The 25,460-nt window shown below is 41.9% G+C and overlaps 1 protein-coding gene across 1 annotated transcript; it reads right to left on the minus strand.

The window, feature by feature from the left end:
- Window positions 1-6,288: 6,288 nt before the first annotated feature.
- LOC115772585 (B-cell lymphoma/leukemia 11B-like) lies at window positions 6,289-24,636 on the minus strand. The gene is made up of 3 exons (XM_030718920.1): window positions 23,967-24,636; window positions 15,337-15,819; window positions 6,289-6,384 (listed from the first exon to the last, which is right to left on the minus strand). The coding sequence occupies exons 1-3, from the start codon at window positions 24,019-24,021 to the stop codon at window positions 6,311-6,313; spliced, it is 612 nt and encodes a 203-aa protein (XP_030574780.1). The 5' UTR covers window positions 24,022-24,636; the 3' UTR covers window positions 6,289-6,310.
- Between the last annotated feature and the right edge of the window lie 824 nt (window positions 24,637-25,460).

The raw sequence follows: 25,460 nt of genomic DNA on the forward strand, positions 1-25,460 counted from the left end.
TACCCTCATCAGTGAGATACACAGAAGAAAATTAATTTTCTAGTTGTCTAATTTCATAGAAAACTTAGATGTGAAGTTGCTTTAAATCATCCTTCAGTTGGAGCAGAATACACAGGAGACTTTCAGTCCCACTGGTTCTGTAGGTCCTGTAGGTGTATGTTTGCACATGTGTGTGAGGGAGAAAGATTTTATCAATAATAGTTGCCTTTTCAAAGTCCTTCAAGCAGAAAAGTTCGAGCGTCTTTTTTCTCTCTTCACAGACCTTAATGTCACAGAGACACACAGAGAGTTGATGGGTGTGAGGGTCCAGCCAGCCTCACTGCTCATTAGATTCAAGCCCTGACCATTTAGGTCAAGGCTTGAATGTGGGTAAAGACCCTATTATTGTAGGGTCTTTACCCACAATACAAAGCGCCTTGAGGCGACAGTTTGTTGTGATTTGGCGCTATATAAATAAAATTGAAATTGAATTGAATTGAATTGAATTGAATTGAAGGCATCTGCTGCTGGTTTTGCTCTGCTTGGGAGTGTTTCTGTGCATGTGAGTGCTAGCAGGCCCACACCAAGCTACCCTGGATGCCCTGAGCTGATTTCCCATGCCATTGCACCTCCTCACCACAGCCTGGAAAACCGTGCTGCTGTGTTTAGGACTATGATGTGAGGCCTGCAGAGGTTGAGGCCTGCTGGCCACCTGTCATGCTTTATCCACTGACCAATCACAGCTGGAAAAAAATGCCTCAGACCCTGCAGTTTTTGTCAATGCATGCATAGGTGGTCAAATGGTACTGCAGTGTACCTAAGCATCTAGACAGCATAAGAGCATGCTGTGGGACAGTGGTAGTAAATGCAGTGGAGAAGCCCTGTGGTGATTAAGCAGCCATAGACAGAGAGTGAGAAAACACCTGCTAACTTGCAGCTTCCTCCCAGGTATGCCTTTTATTTATCTGACGTCAAAGTGGTGCCAAAGGGTCAAGTCAAAATCTCAAACACATGACAGAAGCATTCTTGGTCAGGTATACAGGAGCACACGTGAAGATGTTCCTCTCAAAGCTCAAGAGACTTTTAAGTAATGTAACCAAGTCAGCGGGTTATGAGCGGCTTTTATTTTGAACCTCCACCTCGAGTGCAGAAGGGCAAGACGGAAACACTGAAGAGGATCTTCCTGTTTCTAATCAGAGGGGTGCTGCCAGTTATTGGCACACAGCCAGTATTGTTTGCTTGGCCAGTCGCCTCAGCCTCACTCTGAACAACAAATTATTCCAGCAACGGGCAATTTTAGTTTAACCAACAGGTAGGAAAGGTTGTTCCCGTGGGGAAGGCACTCACGTATGCTTTCACTACCTAAATAACAACAAATAAAGAATACAATTTATGATTGCATTACTTGCATTCCTGTGAAACAGGACACAGGCCGCTTTCTCAGGAGAAAAACTACACGTTATTGATTTATTTACAGATTTAAAAAAAAACAAAAAAAACAGAGAGAGACGGCAGCAGCCCAGATCCTCTCCTCCAGCCCTCTTTTTGTTATCTGTGATGTTGCTCAGAGAAATCAATAGAACAACTGTAGCTAGCAAGCTTTGTTTATCCTGTCCTCTAAGTGAATAATTCAGGGGTGTCAGCAGGGGTGAGGCAAAGCTTTGATACAAACGAAAGGGTTTGGTGTTTGCGGGAGGGGGAAATCTAACTCCCTCTTTATCCCACTGTTCTTCCCCCAAAAGTCTGGAGGAGATGAGACGCTGAAAGCAGCGAAAAATCCGGTTCGAGGTGAAAGACTGAGGAGACTGCGTCTCTGATTTTACAGCACAACGAAGAATGTCCCTCACACAAAATAAGTGATTATGAACACTGTTTACATACTCGTGTGAGGAAAACACAGTAAAGGATTGTGCTGCTGTGGTAGAGGAGGGGAGGTAACTGCTTTTAAGGGCTTTGGGAAATGCAAACAAATGTTAAAGGATTAAAAAAAAAGAAGCTTTTGTTGTGAAATTAGCTTTGGCAGTGATGAAGGGGGTGAAAAAGGAGGCTTGAAGTAGTTTCCACTCTGCGTCTCCTAAACATGAGGGCAGAGGTGTCACTTAGAGGTGAAGTCAGGCAGTGTCAGAGCCAGAGCATTTTTATAGGGTGAGATCATTACTTACTGCAGGCATGGCTGCCATGTACAGCAATAGCCTCCTGCACATAATAAGCATTTTCATGCAACCCTCAAAACAATTCCCAAAATGATTCTTTAATTGTTGACAAAGCTCACCATTTCATGGGGTGAAACCAGCTGTGGTCCTCTAACAGGTTTCACACCCACTTCATGTTTCGCTAAATGCTAATCAAGCATAGATTCAGAAGATGTTAACTATAGATGGGGATGAAAAATAGGTGCAAATCCATATAAAGGGGTACATGCAAACCTACCCCACCAGTGACCTGAAGGATGTACAGTAGTTAATAAAATGTCTCTGACTCTCTGAGAACCAAGTCATCACTGGTGAAGACCCCCAGCCCTGATCTGAAACGTAATGCTAATCCTAGACGATCAGAATAAGTCTTTTTAGGTTTTATTAAATTGTACCAGCTTTTGGCAACTAGGGAGCAAAGAAAATAATTTTAGCTGATACATATCACATTTCCATAGTTTGTATTTCTCCAAAATACAAGGTCAGGATTATCACCTGTGATTGCTTAGACCTCAGAGGGTTAAGGGGAAATGCAGCAGCCACACGACTAAATGTGTTTCTATCATATAAGATGAATAGGAGAGGCTTAAATTGCTTGGATTGGATGTCTTACCTCCCAACCAGTAAGTATGTGAAACTGGGGAGATTTAAACCCTTCTAAACAAGGGGATCATCATGTATTTGTCAGGCTGTGTCACCCTCAGCTGCATGCACACACATGCACATACACCCACACACACACACACACACACACACACACACACACACACACACACACACGAGGCAGCAAACATTTCCAGCAAAGTCGCTAAACCTCAGCATCCCACCTTCGCCACGCATGCACAAAAGTCCTCGGTCTCTTGTAATTGAGGTTTAAATCTTTTCCTAACATCCTTCCATCCCTCACTCTTCACCAAACATGGACTGCACCAACACAGGGCCCCTAATCCTTCCCAGTTTAACCAAGTGAGAAATTAGCTTTTGTTAAGTGGCGATTTGGCCAGTGTTAAACGCCAACAGGCTATTGTAGAGGAGAGAGGCAGTTATGAGTCTCCCCCAAACTCACCGAAATACTGCGATAATCCCATCCTGTCTGTGTGGCTAGACTGGAAATGCTGCAGCCTGCTAGTGCACAGTGACAGTACTGTCAAATTATTTTTAGTCAAGAGATATGTCTTTCCCTGGTTGGTCTAAAAAGGTTTGAAGCATCACCATGTCAGCTTAGCTAGAAAAGCCTGTTGTATATATTACCTGTCTCTGAGGTGTTGTGTCTGTTTTGCAGCACGTACATGCCTCCCCAGCTCTCCAAAGCCCTCTCGCTGCCACCGCCCAACTTTACTAAATCAAATCTCGGATGCAGAGTTACAGCAAAAGCCACCAGTGTCAGGCTGATAGACAACACAAGGAAAGGCTGCGGATTCAGATCCTCAAAGCTGGCGAGATGGAACAGGCTGTTGTCACAGGGGCAGACAAGACAAAGCACAGCGTTGTCTCTGAGACACAGCAGGGAGAAATCTGCCACAGAAAATCCCCGCGACTCGGTCTCAGTCCGAGCAAAATTCAGCAGTTAATTCAGAGAAGATTTTAATTGCAGGGTGTTATGACATAGCCAGAAGGCACGATATATTCAGGCAATCAAAAACAAAATAAAAATGAATAAATAAAAGTGCTGCTAGAGAAAGCTGACAGTGACCAGCTTGCCAATCTCAGCCTAGATGACTCTTCATTCTGGACTGTGGGAGGATACCAAAGTTCTGGACTTGAATGTATTCATGCAGGACACCGTTTGTGGGAAAATTCACCTTTGCATGAATATGTGTCTTTTTTGTGTGTTTGTTGCTGCAAATTAGATGCAAAATTGCCGTCCCTCATACTAACTACCCAGTTCTGTTATTTATTTCAGCCTAAGTGGAAGTTCCTGTACAAAGTGTGTTTGGGTGGAACACTTTCCAGATACCAGAAACAGAGCTTGACAAATAGGTGAGTTCTTTTTTTTTCTATTTTTACACCGCAGTGATACAGTTCAGCTCTACAAGTGCCTAAATCCCAATACACTCATCCAACTTTGCTGTATTTACATTTTAATTATGATTCCCATACATTTGAGGTTTGAGAGCCTCTAAAGCAAAGCATTGTCTGCATGTTTTAATGTTGCAAAGTCTAAATATTTTTTATGGTACAGAACACATAGAATTACCCAGTAATTAAAAGGCACATCTGAAGAAAGCACAAGCACTCGTTTGTGTTTGGCACTCCTGTGAACAATTTATTAACCCTCCGTTTTATGGCAGAGTCCTCTGTGTGTGTGTGTGTGTGTGTGTGTGTGTGTGTGTGGGGGGGGGGGGGGGGGGGGGGGGGGGTCTGGTGTTGTTGGCCATTTAAACATGTAAATAAAGGAACAAAGAAAGAGACTAACAAGAGGAGCCTACAGTAGAGCTCCTCTTGGCACAGCAAAGGTGTTTGGCACAACAGAGCATGAAGACAATAATTTTGCTTGCTTAAACTGCCGGACAGGACAAGTAAAAAAAAAAAAAAAAACTTTCCAGCACTTCTTACAGCCTTGATGTGTGAAAAAATATTTGCTATGCTGATGAAACCCATGACAAACAGATTAACAGATTTCTAAAAGACCAGAAGAGTTCACCCTAAGTTTATATTATTTTAACTTCTTAACACTGACCACAGGCAAATAATGCTGTAAATAACTGCATAATTGTTCTTTTTATAGAATTTCAAGAGCTTGAAAATAAGGTGACTGAACTTCTGATAATAAAGAAATGCAGTCACCTTTTTTCAAGCTCTTGAGACCAGCATGACCTGGATGACTGAGACAGACGTGTCCTTTCTGTACAGTTTTTCTGTACAATTCTGATTCGTTTGGCTCCGCCTTCCTACACTTGAAATAAAGAATAATAATAATATAGTTTGGCTTGTGCCACACGAAACAGAAACACAAAGTGAAACAGATTTATTTGCATCAAAATATCATGAATGAATAATTATGCTGCAGATGGTCCTAAGACACCAATTTTCACTCTGTTGTTACACATAAACCTTTGAGTGAGTTGGAAAAGCACTTTTGAGGCAAATGTGTCAGATCTCTAAAAGAAATCATCACATCGAGCTCAGAGGAGGAAACACTGAATCTGGTTCTACAGCAGTAATCAACAATAACCCCTGCTTTGTTTGAACAAGGACGCACATGATTACACAGATTTTCTGTTCATAAAACATAAAACACATGTGTGCGCACACACACACACACACACACACACACACACACACACAGTGGAGCAGCTAGCCCTGCTTCACTATAAACACACACTCAGCATGCAGTGGCACAGAGAGCTGAATGCCACTGCAGCCTTCGCTGGAAGGCCTCAAATATCGTCAGCCAGTCTAAGCGACTGCAGACACAAGCATAGCTTTGCATCCAGCCATCGTCACCTTCACAAAGCTTTGCAGTGTTTTATCACTACCTGATTCGATCTGGCATTCTCAAAGAAGTCAACATGCTATAAGAAAGATTCTCCCACCAAATTAGTGCTTATTCAGTAAGGACCCTGGTGAACCTACACTTTATAGATACGATACATTTTGTGCAGAGTGATCCTTGCAGCTCTGCTGACGCTGGAATGGTGTTCATGTCCTAAAGTGGTTCATTTCCATTACTTTTACTTTTTAGAGCTGCTGCTACAGTTCGCACAATAATCATGTAGATTTTTAAATGAAATACTTTTATTTTGGGAATAATGTACATGTGATAATGTATAGACATACATATACATACAAAAAAAAGGAAAAAAATCCATAGATGGTTTCAGAACTTGTGTGCTCAATAAACTAAACAGCCAGTGGTGTGTAGATAATGTTCTTTCCTGCAGCTCAAACATGTCGTCCAAAGGAAGCCAGGAAGTTATTTTAATCATTAATCATTTAATCATAAATTACCATGGAGAACTAGCAAATTGATCAGCAGGACATGATGAGCAAAGTTTTCATCAGTAAAAACCAACTGACCAGCTAAAAAAATCATCTTTAGTGTTCCCACTTTAAGAACCTTGAGGGATGCTGCCGGTGATTTGTGTCCATCCCGTTGATGTTGTAGAAGCGCGGAGCCTCCAGGGTGCAGGTCAACATTAAAAACGTCTGGCTTTAATTCTGTTGTTGCATTGGAATGAATTTCTCTCCTTGCACTTTGTTTTGCTTGATTCTAAGAAAAGCATGATACATGATGCATACATTAAAGGCTCGGTGCCAAAAACCACAAGCAAAATGAAAAAATGAAAAAGGAAAAATGCCTGAAATCGAGAAGGACCATGAAGAAGCTCTAACTGGTTTAGCAGGTTTGTTAAACCTGATCGGTCCTGTAGGGAATTCAAATGAGTTTGTCCTTGAGGGAAAAGTCTTCAATAAATGGAAAGCTTCAAAAATCAGGCTTTGTTTACTTAGATGCTATTTTCAATAAAGAAAGCTGGTTTTCTACAGCCATTAAAAGCCAAAGAGAAAAGCTGACATCATATCTCAGGAATCATTAAAGCAACTGCTTCTCAAAGTGGGGTCCAGGAAACCTGTCCTCAAAATGCACAGTGTAAATGATACTGTATTACAGTAAAGCTGAGGACATGCCGTGAGTAACGGTCTATAAAACTCTAGCTTACAGAGAAAAATGGAGGTAATTCAAAGTTAAAGGAAATTCTTACGAGAACCAAAAATCGTGTACAAAATGGTTTGAAAATGATCGATTGTTGATCAAAGATGGCAGAGTCTGAGAAGTCTGCTGTTTGAAATGTAGAACTGAGAGTAAACAATAGATTCACAAATGACTGCCAGCCAGCCTCTGTGAGAATATGTGAGTGTGTATGTGTTATACAACAAAATTAGGAGAGGATTTTACTGGAAAGCTTCTCTTTTCACTGAGATTCAAAAAAAAAAAAAAAAAACAGTTAAAGGGAGAAAGATAGCTGCCACCCGGAAAGCAAACCACACCAATCTGCCATCTATTCTGCTTTGATAAAGCCCCAAAACACACCCTCACCCTCCACACTTCACCTTCATCATCTCCACCCCCCCTTCAGCCTCACACACACACACACACACACAGTTACAGAGAGCCTCCTCCACCAATCTCATCACCGACGCCAGGACATCAATTTTTGCAAGTCGCCCAAAATTACCATGCATGAATGCAAAAAAGGCTGATCAGAAGTAATTAACATGGCTTCATATGCAAATTTTATTAATGCAGAACTACAAAGTCATTATGCTAATGAGGGTTTCGCCGAGCCTCTTGACAAATACTCTGAGCTCCAGCCATCGAGCAGCCGGGATGGATGACAAGTCTGCTCACTCAGTTTAGCCTGGAGGGTTGCCTGCCTGTTTTACTCTAGTTAGTGGATTACCACTGGTTAGCGCTGGTGGCTACCTGTGTGTGTGTGTGTGTGTGTGCGTGCGTGCGTGCGTGCACACTCACTTGTGCATGCATACATAGGCTAGTCTGTGTGTGTAAACTGTGTGATTAGGGAAGTGGCTAATGGCTAGCAGCAGAGTAATGAACCTGAGATCCAGGGAATGGGGGGGGGGGGGGGGGGGGGGGGGGGGGGTATGAATATGCATGATGCTCACTGGCTTTGATGATTAAAAAAATTTTAATATTTAAATGAGTGCATGCAAAGTGATTAACAGCAGAGAGAGGCAACAAGGCAAAAATCGCAAAAAGGGATTTTGAAAATGCTAAGAAGCACATAAATGAGATGCTCTATTAATGGTAAATATGTTCTCTCTGTTTCTCCACGTCTGTGTGTCTTTTGGCCCTTTCAGTGGCCACTGGATTTACACAAGGCTCACACAAGAAGTGGATCGATGCGCCCACAGGGCTGCAAACACAAACACGGGTAAGTTTAAAGTTCAGGAGGGGAGATGGGTCATGACAAAAGCACTTTAAAGGACTCTAATGTGGACTTTGATGCATGGCAGTTAGTCCCAGTGACACGTTGCTGCTGCTGCTGCTGCTGGTGCATTTTTAGTGGTCTGTTGTCCAAAAAAGTCTCAGACCCAGTCATTCTCATTCTCAGGGCGTGAATGAGTGCCATCTTGTCAAACTGGAACACTGGCGTGATGCACTGATATGACAATATTGGATGTAAGATTCAAGACCAATAAACTGTGCATAAGGAGATATGAGGGGCTTTGATGACTTAAACCAAAAGATTTTTAAACAGGAAATTACAGTTGGGATGGACACCAACACTACTTGTTAAGGTTTAGGGGGGAAAATGGAACTAACAGATTAACCAAAGGTGATCCCGAACGAGCGACATGACAGGATGCACGCTGAGTCAGCAGTCAGACTGCCACAAAAGAGTCAATAAGTGCAATTCAAGCAAAAAATACTATTCAGTATATAGTGGGAACTATTTGACTATTCTTTGAACATGTAGCATGTACATATTTGTGGCAGACCTGTGACATGCTAGCTTACCTGCTGAATAGTTTACAAATTTATTTTCCTTTGGCTTCACATGTTGTTCCTATCTGCACAGTGGTGTCTGATCTCCCTGTGCAGCATGTATTTGGCAGGTAGGGGTGTGTTCTTCTACTTTTGCTGTTTTATGGTGCTTAGCAAACAGCCTTTATGTTCACTGCCACCACCTTCAGGTAGCAGCAGCATGTTACACCCAACGGGAAGATATTAGCAGAGAAAAAGAGTAGTGCCATAAATAGTGCCATAAATTATTAATTCATTTTAATATAATTTAATGACTATACTAATATTTGAATATCATGAGCGACCCTATCCTTTACCAGTTTGATATCAGTTCACTGCAGAGACTGTACTTCCAGAGTTTGCTTGGATTGTACAAACTGGGAGTCGGGAGGCTTTTAGCTCTGCATGCCTTTACTGTTAGCATGCAGCAGCCAGAGCTGAGTGCATACTGCTAGCTGCTTAACAATCGCACTGCTTGGTTTCTGTGTCTGCAAAAGTTTGACATGTTTGTGCTGGTGTTGATACTATTTCTGAATTTATATGTATGCAGAGACAAAAACCTTTATCTTAAAAATATGAACTAACTTATCTTCAAACGTTCACCATTTTTGAATCTTAAATATTGCATTAAGATGGTGAAAGTTCCTCACAGCAGAGGCTGTGACATCAGGTTGGAAGTTTTAAATCAACATAATTTATTGTTCTGTAACTGGTGGCATGTCCGTGGTGTATCCTCTCACCCACTGACAGCTGGGATAACTTCCAGCCCACCTGCAATCCTGAATTCAATAAGTGGTTAAGAAAATGAATGTTCTCAGGAGGAATTAGCAAAATAGCTCAATATTTCTAACACTGAACTGAGTAATAAGCAGTGATGGATTCATCGTTTAAGCAGCCTGTCCATCACTGCACGACACAGTGAATGTAGTTTACTTATTAAAGTGTGTGTGTGTGCGTGTGTGCATCCACACTTTTTCAGACCTATTAGGAATGCATCAGGGCTGTGCAATGAAAAAACACCCGCATGTACCCAAACTAGCCAAAGCACACATACAGAGGGAGAGAGCGAGCAGCAACACAAACCAGAGTGATTACCACTTCAAAAAGGCCGTCGCTCCATCCGAGAGGCCTCCCAGCTTTATTGAAACAACTCAAAAAAACAAGAGCAGCAGGGACCGTAATGCCTCTAAAGTACAGGCTGTTATATCAAACACACACACACACACACACACACACACACACACACACACACACTCACACACATACAGAGCATACTTACTGCAACATAGCTCTTTGTTACGTCTTTGTGCAGTTTCATTTGGAAGATAAATAAGCATATGGTAAATATTTTAGGGACATGCCACTGTTCTCAGTCATTATTTATTGAAGATGTGTGTGTCCATGTGAATAATATTTACATAAGATTCAAACACACAAACACGCCTGAAAAATTGTGTTTTTCAATATGTGCGTTCTTACTCTTACTCTGCAAAATTGCACATCCCTGTGGAAATAAAGTGCGTTAATTATTCTGTTTTCTAAATCTGTGTGTGTGTGTGTGTGTGTGTGAGAGAGAGAGAGAGAGAGAGAGAGAGAGGTAGCTTTAAATGTGTACAAGTAACCATCTGTGTGTGAAAGACAGAGAATGAAGTGGAACAAACAGAAAAAAAAAGTTGTCAGCTGGGAAAAAAGGACAGAGGAAGTGTGTGTGTGTGAAAGCAGAGGTAGAGCTGGACAGCTGGTACACACATGTAAAACACACACAAGCACACACACACACACACACACACACACACACACACACACAGGAGGGAGTGGTATTGACCAGCTCAGATATGGTGACACCTTTTTCAATCTGAGAGCCATTTGACAGGTCATGTGTGTGTGTGTGTGTGTGTGTGTGTGTGTGTGTGTGTGTGTGTGTGTGTGTGTGTGTGTGTGTGTGTGTGTGTGTTTCCACTTCAACTGGACTTAGTTAAATGCCTGAATTAAACCCTATTTGACGAGGATTTAAGCGCTGCACAGCACTGTGTCGGGGGTGTTAAATACTACTCAGTGATAAGTGTACACAGCGTGAGTGCAAAGTGTGATCGCTTTATAGTAAAAATGGCAGGTTTCCTTCTCTTTCTCTGATCCACACTGTCAGTGTTTGCACCTCTGTCAAGCTGTCAGTGGACCTCTGGAGGGTATATGACCTCAGGGTTGCCGGTTAAAATCCTAAACACTACCAAAAGGTATTCAGTCAGTGTGTACCCATCTTCTATATACAAAAGGTTGATGGTTTTAAATTAGGCCTGTACACAAATATCATCACCTTCTTAAAATAAATCTTTTTTTTTTTTTTTCAGATTTTTCAGAAAACAAAAAACTGAACCAAGTATTGAAATTTTGATTCAGGCAAAAATAAACTTTTTGTTAAAAAAAAATGACTTAGGCCGTTATTTTAGGAGGGCGACAATATTTGGGTATAAGCCTCATTTAAAACAAGTTTTAATGGTCAATTGTTGGTTATGTCTGCACACATCAAACACATTTAGTTGTTTGCAGTTTATCTATTCAGAGAATTGTGGATTTTTTTTTCTCATAATTGCCATTTCTTGCACAGTTTTTTTTTTCTTTTGGTTTTTGAATAATCACTCCTTGTTTAAATGTTGAGGTGATGGCTACAGAAGCACAGTTAAAGCTCCTCTCTCTCTGAGCTGTGTCCATTGCACACACAAGTAGAGCGTTCCCTCTCTGCTGTGTTGACAACAACAGTCGAAACAGCACAAAAACGCCACTAAACAGACGTGAATTTGAACTAAGACCATTGTTCCGAATCCTTCAGCACAATATCAGGTCTAAGTTGCACAGACTGAATGAAAAGCTTGGTGCTCTGTTATTTCTCTCTGCGTTTCACTACCTGACAGATGGAGAGAGGAAAAGAAAAAAAAAACTCAGCAGCAGCTCTCGCAGAGCAGGAACACCTCTCCTAATTTAGGGGTTTAAAAAATCTTGGCATGATGCTCGTATAAGTGTGTGGATACGTGTGTGTTCCATTTCACATGGAGAACAAATGGAAGTGTAAAAGCTTAAGAATAAAGGAGTAGTTTGACCTGCTGGGAGCCAATTACAAAGCGCTGTCGTCCGTCATGTCCCTGATCAGTTTTCCCATCTTTCTCTCTCCTCTCTCACTTCCTTTCCTATGTTTCCTCCCCCCCTCCACCAGGTAATGAAAGGTGCTAAAAAAAAAAAAAATGCAGTGAAGGAAAAACTCGGTCTGAGTTACAAAGACAAAATTCCACCTGCCGCATTTCAGTCCCCCCCCCAGTGATCACGAGAGGGGCCGAGTGTGCTCTCGCCAAACTGAACTCCAGCTTGATTAATAAATCCTTCTGTCTTCTGCTCGTGTTAATAAGATGCTGGCTGGACATATTTCATGTGGAAATGGTGAAACACTGTGGGTAATTTTCAAACATAAAATGTTATTGGAGCAATATAGTTTACAGTTGCTGCAGAGCACGTCCAATTGAGCCGCTAATTTGTTTTTGCTTTTAATGTGAAAATTATTGCACTTTCTGTTATAAAGAAATATTGTGCAATTACATTTTCCAGTCTTCCAACACAGGACACGTGGGGCTGATTTCACAGGAGCGTTGCAGTTATATTGCAAGCATTTAAACACAGGGGGATAGATATAAAATGACAACCTAATAGTGTGACCAAGGCCACTCGTTTAGCACACGTGCCTGAGTGCAGCTCTGCGTGTTGTGTTGAACGCAAAGCTGGAGTGCCGTTTTAGAGCTAAGCACCAAACCTTCAGAGGTACAGGCGGCCATGCTGTCCACAGCAGCAACGCACAGCTGCCAGGCAGAGTTGTAACAGCCTGATGAAATATTGATGAAGTTCAGGCCCAAACACAGTGTTTACAATGTAGGCGAAACCGCTGTCCCGCTCTCGCACCCCGGACGGGACAACAGAGGCAGGAGGGTTACCTGCGAGTGCATTTCCTCACATGGCTTTGGGCCAATGTGTTCTTCTAAATTTAGAATGCTGCCGTTGATGAATATATTCATGTTTCCATCTAAATGTCATAATGATTTTGCACATACGTCTGAGAGGGTGTTATCATTGGTGTTTTCATCCCAAGAAAGGGAAAACTCATGCAGGAATTGTCTCTGACATGTTGTAATGCTGAACATACTTCATGCATACATACTTCTTTTTAAAGCTGAGGTACGACGAGTTCTAATGGACTCCACAAACTCATATGAGAAACAACAAATTTGGCATTTCTAACGGTTTGATTTGATGCACAATGATCACATATAATGTGATTTCTTAATGAAGCTTAAGTTCACTTCAAAATAAAAAGGAAATATAATATATTATACATCTATTTCTATATTTTGAAACCCATAGACCTCTCAGGTCATCTGGAACTTATCTACTAAAGTTTATTTTGGAGGTGTGCACCAAAGTAGACCAAAGTAAGTACATTTTTTTATCTATTTATTACAGTTTGGGCTGTTTAGTCAGACGATAACTGCACTGAAACTTCACCTTAACATCGTATTTCTGTATTTTATTTTATTTTATTTTTCCTTACATCTCTCTCTCATCTGAATGGGATCGGCGTTGATGACGTGTGGGCAGTTTGCAATTACACTCCGTCATTCAGATATGTTTGTGCATCATGTATGTCTCATGTATGTATGGGTTAATGGGAAATCTGTGAGTCTTTTATTATTCATTCCTTCTGCAAATGTCTAAAGGATTTAACCACAGCAGTGCTAACCATCCAGACGTACTTTACTAGAATACTGAATGATGACATACAGAGCAGTCTGTTCTCATCTGTAATACTTTCAATGTCAGAGTTGAGACGTGTTTTATATGCTTTCATGTTAAAACACTCTCACTGCATTTTAGCCGCTGACATGTGGCTGACTGTAGTACTTGCTTGTTGGTGGTGGCTGAGCTGCAGACTCTCAGCTCTAATAAAACTGACCTCTTGGAAACCAGGACAGAGTTATTGTTGCCAGCAGGAACAGTCTGCTTTTTTCTCAGGCTTCTGTATGAGTGTCTTGACTGGTTTGAGAGATAACTGCTGGTGCTCTTCCCCCCACAGATGCTCTCCTGCTAAACTGTCTCTTTACTTCACTGAATGGGGATGAAACTATCCTCTTTTTAATCCCTCTTTCTGTCTTTTCCTACTTTTTCTTCTCCTCTCATGGTGTTTTTTTTTTCCCTGTCTTTGCTTATTTGAATTTTAATGAGCTTTTCACCTTTTTAAGCAGATGGCTTAGGCTGGATTTCTCCATGAAAGTCAGGGTGAGTCTCTCTGTCATGTTTTGCTCAATTTGTTTCAACTAGCTGAGTCCTTGAGGGGGTTTAGAGATTTGAGTGGGTAATGTGCCTGTCTCACCCCTCTTTCTCTTCTCTCTCCCTCCCTCTGTTGTCCGTGTCCTCTAATGAAATGAACATCTCTCTTTCTCTCGTGAATGAGAGGACGCCTCCATGAAAAATAAAACAACAAATGTGTGTGTGTGCACATGCAGCTGCAGGATTAGTAAAAGAAAGTGAAATGGATTTAGACTGATGAAAAAAACTGCAGGTTTGTTGCTGTCCAAAAACCTTTCTCTGGAATGAAACCGTTCACCATTTTGGGAAAACTGATCGTTGCCTTTTTCCTGTTTCCACGTGATGCTAGCATGCATGAGCTGGATGTCGGCATCCTGATAACATGTCCAGATAATAATAATTATTAATTCCAGGTCCAGGCAGGCCACAAAGTCGAGCTCAGCTGGAATCCCAGCAGGTGAGCTGTTTTCAATGCCAGACCACATCAGCTGATGCTTCAGCAGATTTCCTTCAGTGCATCCAAGTGATAAAGGAAAGTACAGATCCTCATCTGTGAGCCACATTGAAACTCACTGAGTCTCCACCCAATGTTGTGCCTGTTTTCAGTGAGGCCTAATTTGCATGTGTGTGCAATGCTACCAAATATAAGTTCCTACAGATGGAATGAGAAAGCTTCTCTGAACTATTTAACTATATGAATCAGAGGGACTAGCCTGGGAGGGTCAGCCTACCCGCACCGCTAAAGGCCACTGATAAATATGCTGTTGATATGACTCGCAGTCAAAGTCAAAGTTGTGGTTGGTTTTTGAGGGTCACGCTCAGGCATCATAGAGTCGTGGTTATTGTCACAGGGAGGAGGGAGGGAGAAATCAAACCTAAGCCTGCACTCAGCAGCTGAATCTGGCAACATGCACTACAGCTGACAGCTCTGCACAATACAGTAATATAGCAAATTAAAGACAGCAATACTGTTCATCAAAAAGATATATAAAAAAAGTGAACATACAGTGCTGTCAATAATTAATTGCCCCCTTCCTGAATTCTTATTTTTTCCATATTTTAAATTTTAATGTTAGACAAAGATAAGCCAAGTAAATATAAGATGCAGTTTTTAAATGATGATTTCATTTATTAATGGAAAATATCTATTCAAACCTGCCTGGCCATATATGAAACAGTAATAGAGACAGTCTAAATAAATTTGAATTGAACTGAATTAAATGAATTTCATTAAATATGAAACTGATACTGGTGTCTTTATGTAATGCTGAGACATTAGTGTGTTTCCCAAAATGCTCTACTCTCTCCGTCAGAATGTGTGTTTGTCACGCCTACCTGATGGTGTGTTTTCCTGCTTCGGGCAAATTCCTTTGGTTGGTGTCTTCTGTCCTCTCTCACCTCCTGCTCCTACCTCCTCGTCCTCCTCTGGTGTCACCTGGATGCCAATCTCTACCGGCTCCAGTACCTTTCTTAGCTCCACCCTCTGGGCATAGTGATGAAGGCTTTGCAGAGTTGGACTCTCTCCTTGTCCTCCTCCTCGATCATTCATTTTGTCATAACAGCCGTTGGCCAGCAGCGGTGTTTGGCACTGCTTCTTCTTGTGCTCAATGAAGAGGAGTATGTCACCCAATGGGAAAGTCATCTGGCACTGGCCACAAGTCAGCAGGTCGTGGTCAGAGTGGAGACCAGGAGGCAGGGTGTGGGCCAAGCTGGGGTCCAAAGGGTGGGGACGTAGGCCAAGTGTATTGGAGGGAAGGGTAAGTGGGTGGGAGGGTAGGGAGTCAGAGAGCAGAGCGCCATCTGGATGCTCAACCTCCGCTGTACAAGAAACAAAATAGAAGAGAGGTCAAAGTTAACCTGGATGTTTGTTCACTCATCAGAGGCTCAATTCTGTACATGACACAGATGCAAACATGTCATTACATTGCCAGCTGTCTGTGAGCAACACAAGAAAAAAAGCTGCTCTTGTAATGCTGTTGCATGAGTTACTGTAAATATAAAACAGAACCAAGTAGTATGATCAACATGCAAATTATTCTGACTACCACAAGCTTTAAATACAGGTCTAAGGACCTTTCAGGGGGTTAAGTGTGCTGGAGCTCCACCAGAAATAAGCTGTTAGACCTGCAGTTCATTCACCTGCTATAATGCTGAATGCTTACAGTGTGGAAGCACAGAGAGCTCTGCACACAGAGCCTACCCTGACATGCTGGCATAAGTCGATGCTGAACAGGTAAAGTAGCATTAAGTCATAAGGTTTGAGGAGGTGTGAATGTGGCATTTATGAAATCTTGTTCTTTTTGCTTGTTCAGTGTGTGGCTATAACGCTACCCTGACCCAGAATGGGCTGCCAGAGATCCTGTGGATGTTCAGAGGTTAGGAGGTTAAAGCAAAGTAATGCGTACTTGCAGCATCACATCGACCTGCAAGTATCTACCAGTGTATGTTGAGTTATGGCATGGTGTACATTAAGGTTCTACATATTAGTCGATCGGAATAAGACGCTGATAAATATTACCAATATTTTTTCAGTGTTTGTGAATAAACAGACACGTTTTGGCCAGTGTTCAGGCTTTTGCTGGGAAACAGCAGCGAGAGAGCAGATGTGTGGTGAAAGCAAATGCAAACAGCTTTATGAATGAGCTTTATGAGTGAGGGATATCTGCAAAAAGGATGAGGAGTCTGAAAGATGGTGGAGTAAAGAACTGACCCTCTGAGGTAAAAGGGAGTGGGAATGATGATGTGATGAAGAGTGAACTAATCACCATCACCTCTCTCCGTCTCTCTCTAATACAAGATGATGAATTAGCAGCAGGTTGGCCATTTGTCTCAGCCTCCACATTAGAAATGCAAACAGATTTGGGATGTCAAATGTAGATGAAGGCTCCAGATGGAACACCCCACCCCACTCCACCATATACCTGATTTAGATCTGCTTTTTACATATACAGCCCTCTGCCTTTTACACTAATAGTATGCAAAGTTGTATATACATACAAATGCATTTCTGTATTTATAGTTGGTTCATGCTTTATACTTTAAGGAGCCGTGTGTGTGTCAGCAGATGTCCAATATCCAAACTTTGTCAGCCAAAATCAGCACTGTCCTGCTGCCTCTGCATTCGTGTGTATGTGTTACACGCATTGTGCATCAAAACGTGTCTGTCGGTTCATCTTTTGGATTCCCAGGCACATGCATTAAGTGTGTGTGTGTGTGTGTGTGTGTGTGTGTGTGTGTGTGTGTGTGTGTGTGTGTGTGTGTGTGTGTGTGTGTGTGTGTGTGTGTGTGTGTACAGTGACCCATACAAACTCCACTTCATCAAAGACATTAATTATTTTAAAAAAATGATGGTCCTTAAATGCATGGTTGACAATCTGATTCTCATGAAACCGCAAACATCTTACAACAAATTCACACTGAAAATGCACAAATGATCAGTTCTCATAAATAAACTCTAAATGAAGCCTCAGGAGAGAGTCAAAGACTGCAGCAAAGCCCCGAAATGTCCAGTGAAGATGAAAGCGTGTGCAAAAGATGCTTTTCAAGTCATTTCAGCCTGATTTTACCTAACAAGGCTCGACTGAGTCATATAAGAGCACCGTGCTGATATTGCTTAGCAAAAGACAACAGAAAAGGACCATCTTAATATGAATCTCTTCACATCCACCAGGCATGCTGCTCATGGTTAAATCGGCACACATTCTTAAGGCCACAAAGGGCTGTTCTGAACTCAGAGAGAATGTTTTCCTTCAGCAGGTGATCATCTCTGGGTTTGGTTCCCTCCATTTAGCACCTAACACCAAACATGTGCTGTAAATCCATCTAAATCTTTAACACACATAATATTCACACAAATGGGATAGCACATTAGTGGCCAGATGCCAATCAAATATTTGTTTTCACCTCTCCTCGAGAGCCGTTTTAATGATTTTACTTTTATCTCTGCCATCATGGTTAGCTCAGAGAACCAGAAAGATTCTGCCAGTTGAGACCAGTGATAACTGGTCCCTCCTTGGATGTGCGTGCGTGTGTGTGTGTGATCAAAACTCATCTTGGCTTCTGTGTTTTTTTTACCATTACCTCCAACACACACGTACATACGCACAGTCTTAAATCAAGATATAATGTTTGTGGCTGCGACTGCACATTACACTGACTCACACACAGAGCAGAGGTCTCACACACTCCTCACGACACGCACTCAGAACTGACAGCAGCTCACTCACTCATCACCCGATAAACTACAGTCACAGCGCGACACTTAGCCACACTGTTAACACATATAAACACACACACTCAGACACATGTGGACGCACATGCTGTCTGTCTAAAGAGCTGTTTTTATTGTTTTGCAAGAATTACCTGTGATCCATGCAAAAAGAGCTCACAGATATAGTGTGATACAGCACAGATGTGTGTGATGTTTGTGATAGCAGTGAGAGGAAGACTCAAGCTGATGAAAATAATCTGCCACCGCAAAGACCGTCAAAGTCAAGATGTGCCCTCAGAAAACTTTCGTCTAAACAGGAAGTCAATTTTGAGAAAAAAAAAAAAAAAAAAAAAAAAAAATATATATATATATATATATATATATATATATATATAAATATGTGTGTGTGTGTGTGTGTGTGTGTGTTAGGAGAAAACAATTTTTAAAAAAGGCCAAAAATCTCTGAGTCTTTTTTGTGTATGTATTTTTTGTAAGTTGACTAATTCATTAATTTTGGGAATTATATAAACTGTAGGCAGCTTTGCAGCAGCTTGTTCACTTTTGTGAAAAAAATTTACTTTTAAAATTTACTGTAATTATGTTCACACAGTATGGGAGTGCTTTGCTGGCAGGTGTTAAAGAGTACAAACCATATCACGTCCCCCAGTTTCAATCTTCACTCGTTTCCTGTTACTTCTTTCTTTCTACCTATCAACCAAAAAAATGGCTTAAAAAAGAGTTTTTAACAGCCAAAACTTCACTTTGATTTCATACATTTTACTTTGAAGGACCATTTTCAATGTTTAAGCTATTAAAAATATGCCTTTGCATCCAGGGAAGTGTTTTGACTCGCAGCCTATTTTCAGACTCGACCTAGTTTTAAATAAAAACCCGTTTACCTCAGAGCTAATTCGGGGTAAATCCCGTGTGCTGGCTGAAGGCTGGATGACCACGTCGAGCCAGTCAGGAGTGGACTAATGCCAAATGTGCAAATAATTGTAATTGTTTGTTTCAGCCTGATGCTGCAGCAACGACAGCGAGTTACAGACAGATCAGAGTAGTGCCTGAGCACGGAGCCACCCACCCAGGAGGTGCTGCAGCGGGGGAAGAAGTGCTGCTCAGAAATAATGCAGAGTTCATCTCCAAAAGAGCTGAGATTGAGGTGCTTTTTAACATCTTAATTTCAACCCCTCATGGGGGTTAAAGTTGTTTTTTCTTTGTTTGTTTTGTCTTGTTTTGTTTTCAGCCACATGCTAAATATGCACATTTTCAGAATCTAGAACAGGTTATCTTTAAAATGAAGTCATATGTTCAGCTGTTCTTTTAAACGTTTACATTTGGGTGTTCCAAATAGATGAAAATATACAGAAAGGGAGAATAGTAACTGAATTTAATCGTCACTGCTTCGCTGCTGACACAGCAGACGTTACGAGGTTAGGCTGTTTTATTTAAAACAAATAAACAAAAACAAAAAAAAAAAAACTTGCATTTTTATATTCCATAGATTTATAGATTTAATAATTGCTCTCTGTTAAACATTATATTATCAAACACACTTTTAGAAAATGAGTCATTTTTATTTAAACTAAACAAACCGTTTGTCTGCAGACCAAATACACAAAATAATCTGAATCAGATGCCACAGGACAAAAATAACTGCAGCAACATTTACGCACAGAAATTAGGTACAAATGAAAGATGTAGCTCCAATCATGTTAATTCACAACGGTGCATGCATGCATGCATGCGTGCGCGCACACACACACACACACACACAAAATGTGTCAGTCACTGCTGTGAATTGACATGCATGCTCTAAATAAGAAGTGCCACGGAGAGGAGAGGCAGACAGTTGAGTGTGGGGTGTGCAGCTGTTGACAGTTAAGAGAGGTGAATGTGGTCTTTCAGCACTGATGTCATCTGATTAACACACACACACACACACACACACACACACACACACACACTTCTCTCATTGGCAGACGTGTGGTGCTGACAGCCTGAGAGCTCCCCCTAGCAGGAAGAGACACAGAGAGAGAGACAGACAGAGAAAAGGGGGGGAAGACAGACAGCTTACAAAGCCTCAGCTGAGCAAACCAGCGCTCTGGTATGTAGGATATGTTGGAGTGTGTGTGTGTGTGTGTGTGTGTGTGTGTGTGTGTGTGTGTGTGTGTGTGTGTGTGTGTGTGTGTGTGTGTGTGTTCTGTAGTGTCAGTGGTGTGAAACTATGTGCAGCTTAAATGAGTTCAGGCATGCTTTTGGGGATCTGGAAACTCGTCCTGCATTCATCTGCATACACACTCCACCTTTTCGGTTGCATTTCTTTCCAATTTCCACAAGAAAAAAAATGCTATGAAAAGATAATATATGGGGAAGGAAAGTGATGGAAATTTTAAGGAAAATTATGGGGAAAAAACACATTTTATTTTTAACTACTAAAAAATGTGGTTGGTGGTTTAAAATGTGACAGCTAAGCAAATGAAATCTTTTTTAGAAAAAACACAGAGAAATATGTATTTCTGTTTGTTTGCTGTTGTTTTGGCCTTTAAGCTTTAGCAGCACAGTCCTGAAGACATTTGTGAAAATAACGAGCAATATGACTATCGGGATTTTCATTACGCATCCATCACAAGTGTGATACTTAATAAGATGCTGCGAGGCAGCGTATTTTCATTTGTGGCATTTTAAACACACCTCATCTACAGAATGCTTAAAAGCAGGAGATGCTGACTTCTTTCCCTTTCTCCCCCTCTCTCTCTAACAAAGACTTAGCCCAGCAGGGTGCACAGCTATTTGACAAGCCGAAGGGAAACATGCATCTCAAGTGGGCAACTGCAATTTACACGCAGCCCTTTGTGTGTGTGTGTGTGTGTGTGTGTGTGTGAGAGAGAGAGAGAGAGACTACAATGACAGCTTTCGTCCTGGTTGCATCTCTTCACGCTTAAATCGGAGGAAAGCCGGGGTTATTTGGAGTGAATGAGAAGCAGAAGGTACGTCTGCACCTTCAGGTGTAAAATGTCTGTTGGCAAAAAAATAAAAATAAAAGGGCACCCAAATCTGTGTGACAAATAAAACAATATAGATTCCCAGTGATGAAGCTCATGCCCACAAGGGAAGTTGCACTGAATTCTGCTCGGACTTGACACTCCGGGTGGCTTGTTTGATTTTACTGTGGCGGGGAAGAACTAAGTTTGGTGCATATTTACTGCAGAAGGAGACGATAAACATGCAAATTACCCTTCAGTGTTCGGGGAGGGCAGTGAACAGTTGTCCAAACTGTGATCTGTGGTTGATTTTTAGAACTCAGTTAGGTGGAGTTTGTCCAAAAAATGATCTGCAATCAGTGTCAGGAAAATGTGCCTAAAAATGTGAGTGCGAGAATGCTGCTTTATGACTGAGGCCTTGCCAAACTGCACTGGAAAAACAAGTGTGTTAACCTCCAGAAAAATCTGTCTCACCTTTCCTGGCTCTTCCACCAGATACTGACAAAAATGGGAGAAGCAACTCTTCTCCTCAAGTGCATGACTATTATTTTGCAGAGTGTGTCATGCATCACGTTGGAAAATGATAAATGCACTGCAATCAAAGCCGGGTCAGATAGATTTTGTCACCTGACAACTCAAGAAGAAGAGTTTTTGGTAGATTTTGGCAAAGGTGGAGGATTCACTCACATGTCTGCATTTGCATATGTGTGTATGTTTGTTGTTGTCCATGCTCTCTCTCTCTCTCTCTCTCTGTGTGTGTGTGTGTGTGTGTGTGTGTGTGTGTGTGTGTGTGTGTGTGTGTGTGTGTGTGTGTGTGTGTGTGTGTGTATGCGCGCTCAACCACAGTAAATCCTAAATTATGGAATGTATAGATGTATTTTTGTTGCAGAACAAACAGGAAGCTCATTTCTTAACCTCCATCTTGGTATTTCTTGTCTACCTGTTTGCTCACGTGTTGTGTATTTCCTGCTCTGAGCAGCACAAGCTGATCTCACAATGTGACCCATTTGAAAAGGTAACTAGGCCTGCATTGTAGTGTTACCTCCATCTACTCCTCATGTGAGGGTGGGTTTTTAAATCTAGCATAGTGTCTTCAGGTGTTTGTCTCTGTTTGGGTTGACTCCACGATGCCCTAAACACAGGCCTTGCAGCAAAGACATGGCAGGCTGTGTGGCCTCAAACCCATGCATGCATTCAAGCTGAGTCTCTAAGGTAAATATGAGTGTTATACACACCGAGCTACTGAGGTGAACACTGATACACTGTAGTGTAAGTTGATCTGATCTGGCAGGCTTCACACAAGTCTCCCCAAATAACCTCTAGCTGGAGGACAGAGAGGAGTAATATTCACTACATACAGATCTTTAAAAAAAAAAAAATCCTACATCTACACTTCCTCCTGCTGCTGTGTGATTAATGAAGAAGGAGTCCAGTGACAGCAGTGAATATTTACTGTTTTCCTTCGTTAAAGTCCAGCACGAGCAGCTCTGCGCTGCTATCAGGACACCTGATCCACAAAACTGATCTCAGGCCAGAAAATATTAGTTTACCGCTGAGAAGTTTAACGGCAAAGCGATTTTGTCATTGGAAATTAATTTGAGTAATTAACATATTTTAATATATCAAATTAGTTGAATAAAAAAATAATAATAATATATTGACTCTTGAACGTGTTTTCTTTCTTGGACATTAATCTTCCGCAAATTAATCTCCAAGAAATGCCGTCACTTACTGTGTTCCGCATTAAAGCGCCGTGAGGGAAACCCTTCTTCTTTTCGCTGTTGAGGCGTGCAGACCTATTCAATAATCCAAACCTGGTATTAATATTACAACCAGGGGAAGAATGAGCTTTACATGCGTACAGCAGAAAGCAGCGTGGAAGAGACGGGCCAATTAAACAGATGAACGGGACGGATCGACTCCAAAGTGCAGCGTGGAAAATTCAGAAACCTGCGATAAAAGAAAACAGATTCTAAAGCTGAGCCGCTGCAGGTGCTTTGAAGCGCAGGAGAGAGAGAAAGAGCTATTCGATTTGTTTCATTTATTGTTTTTGTTGATGGTATCTGTTAAAAAAAAAAGTTCAAAGTTCTCTGATGTCTCAACAAAGTATCAACACTTTCCAAACGCGACAGAATTTATTCAAATTTATTTTTCTTTGATATAAAGTAACTGTTTTTTTAAAATAGTGTTTAAAATGTCCACCGACAATCAATGGAGTGACTGTATATATATATATATATATATATATATATATATATATATATATATATATATATATATATATATATATATATATATCAAACTGTTTTATTGTAAATTGAAAAATTGAAAATTAACTGTAATTATCCCCGTAGTGATAACGCTGCTTATGCCTAATTTCAGACAAATGGTGGAATAATAAAGTCTTCATAAATCGAAACTGATCTCAGACCTTCTCCAGAAGCATTTTTACAGTAAAAGTCTGAAACGCAGCTGAGGAGTTTTTCACTCTGAGTTCTGTGTGTAAACTGACTCTAATTATTGCGCTTTGTTTATAGAGAGTAATAATCAGATCAGCAAATTAAAGCGTTGATCTAATTTTGTCAGTAAACTAGAGAAGAGAATGGCCTCGGTGAGGCACTTCGGCAAACTTTCTCCTCTAGGTCTTAAAATGTTTATTTTTACCCAGAAAAAGACAATAAATAAATAAACTTCTCAAATAGAAAAGTAAGAAATGCAAAGAGAGACTGATGCTGTGCTGTGACGAGGTCAACTTCTGCAGGTTCACTTACGCGTTATTTCTCTCTGGGACAGGTGCTGCGGATTCCCCTGCTTGCGTCGGGACATCGCCCTGGCATTTACACTGGCATCGCCCGGAGAGCGGCGCTGGAAGGGTCGGCTCTCCTTCTCCTCCTCCTCCTCCTCCTGCTGCTCCTATAACCGACCAAACCGCCCCCAAAATCGTTTGCTTGCCGGCCACCCCAAGCTGACCACTAGGCGCTGGCCCAAATGTCCCCCTTCGAGGTGATCTCTTCAGTGGGCAGCGGCTCCTGCGCTCCGCGGTGGGCGGCCGTGGCGCAGCGTCGGGCGCTTGTTCGGAGTTCGGTGCCAAAGTGGCTGCGCGCCTCCGTTCTTCGATCTGAGGTAAGGGAGGGGAGCTGCTGTTCTCTCCGCCGCTTTCACACCATCTGTCAGAGGAGAGCCGAGAAAGGAGCGGAGTGGAAAGGATGAAGAGACGGAAAGAGGCGAAAGGTCGGCGGTCACCTCCTGATGGTCAGTCTCTACCTATGTCCACTATCCGGCCACTCCGGACACTGCCCGTTCCGGCGTGAAGAAAGCGGGCGTCAGGACGCCAATTAACGTTTGTAAAATATGTAAAATAGGAATCCAGTTTTCTTCCCGGCACTTCACGAAAATGTCGCCAAGTGGTGGGCACTTCTACTACTGCATTGACAGCGCCGGCCGGGCGGGCAGTCGATCGGGCGGGTTAGACTTTAACTCTTCAAGTCAAAGCTACTGGTGTGAGGACAGACTGCCACCCTGTTTTCTCTTTGTGTTACAGCTACAGAGTCCCGCATCCCCCGGACTCTGCGTGCGGCTCTGAGTGGCTCTCTGGCTTCTACGATGGGAGAAAACTCAAGTTCAAGTGCGGACGTGACGTTCAGTCTGCGGTGAGAAGGGAAAGTGGAGACTGAAGAGCACTGGGGGCGACTAGTGGTAGCTTTCACACACACACACACGCACACACACACACACACGCACGCACGCACGCACGCACACACTCGGGTTTGTGGGGCGCACGGCAGCAGTGGTCAGAGTCGCTCAGGTAATCTCCGCCGATAAAGCGTCACTGCTGCATTTATTTCTGTTAAAGTGTGACCCGAGGGGCTTCCGTACCTGCTGGTCCACATGATGCTGGACTATTTGCACGAACTTGTCCTCACATTTAAAGTCCACGCAGGCTTGTAATGTCTTAATCTTGCGCTACTTCAATTTATCAGATCCACCTCTCAGACTGCTAAATAATGCCCTGATTTCACATTTCCGTTTGACCTTTTTAAACTGTGTTACGTATGCGGGTGAGGGTGACTTTTACCACGGCAGAGGCCTGTCAGGTAACTGTGTAGCTGACCCGCTCAGAGTCGAGGTGAGTGACGTGCAAATGTGTAAAAACATAAGTACTCCCTAAATATTTTCTGACTTTACATTCAGATTTTGTATAAGTAGACTGCCTGAAATGCCATTTCACATTTATTTCACTTCATTTTTATCCGACTTGGAGTCGG

This window comes from Archocentrus centrarchus, chromosome 22 (assembly GCF_007364275.1).
Source record: "Archocentrus centrarchus isolate MPI-CPG fArcCen1 chromosome 22, fArcCen1, whole genome shotgun sequence".
Taxonomy (NCBI): Eukaryota; Metazoa; Chordata; class Actinopteri; order Cichliformes; family Cichlidae; genus Archocentrus; species Archocentrus centrarchus.

Coding starts and splice junctions, on each gene's coding strand:
- LOC115772585 (XM_030718920.1), bottom strand. CDS start 24,021: ATGTCCCGACGCAAGCAGGGGAATCCGCAGCACCTGTCCCAGAGAGAA. Junction 15,820..23,966: donor GTCCCAGAGAGAAATAACGC/GTAAGTGAACCT, acceptor TTTCTTGTACAG/CGGAGGTTGAGCATCCAGAT. Junction 6,385..15,336: donor GCAGGAAAACACACCATCAG/GTAGGCGTGACA, acceptor TGCTTTTCTTAG/AATCAAGCAAAACAAAGTGC.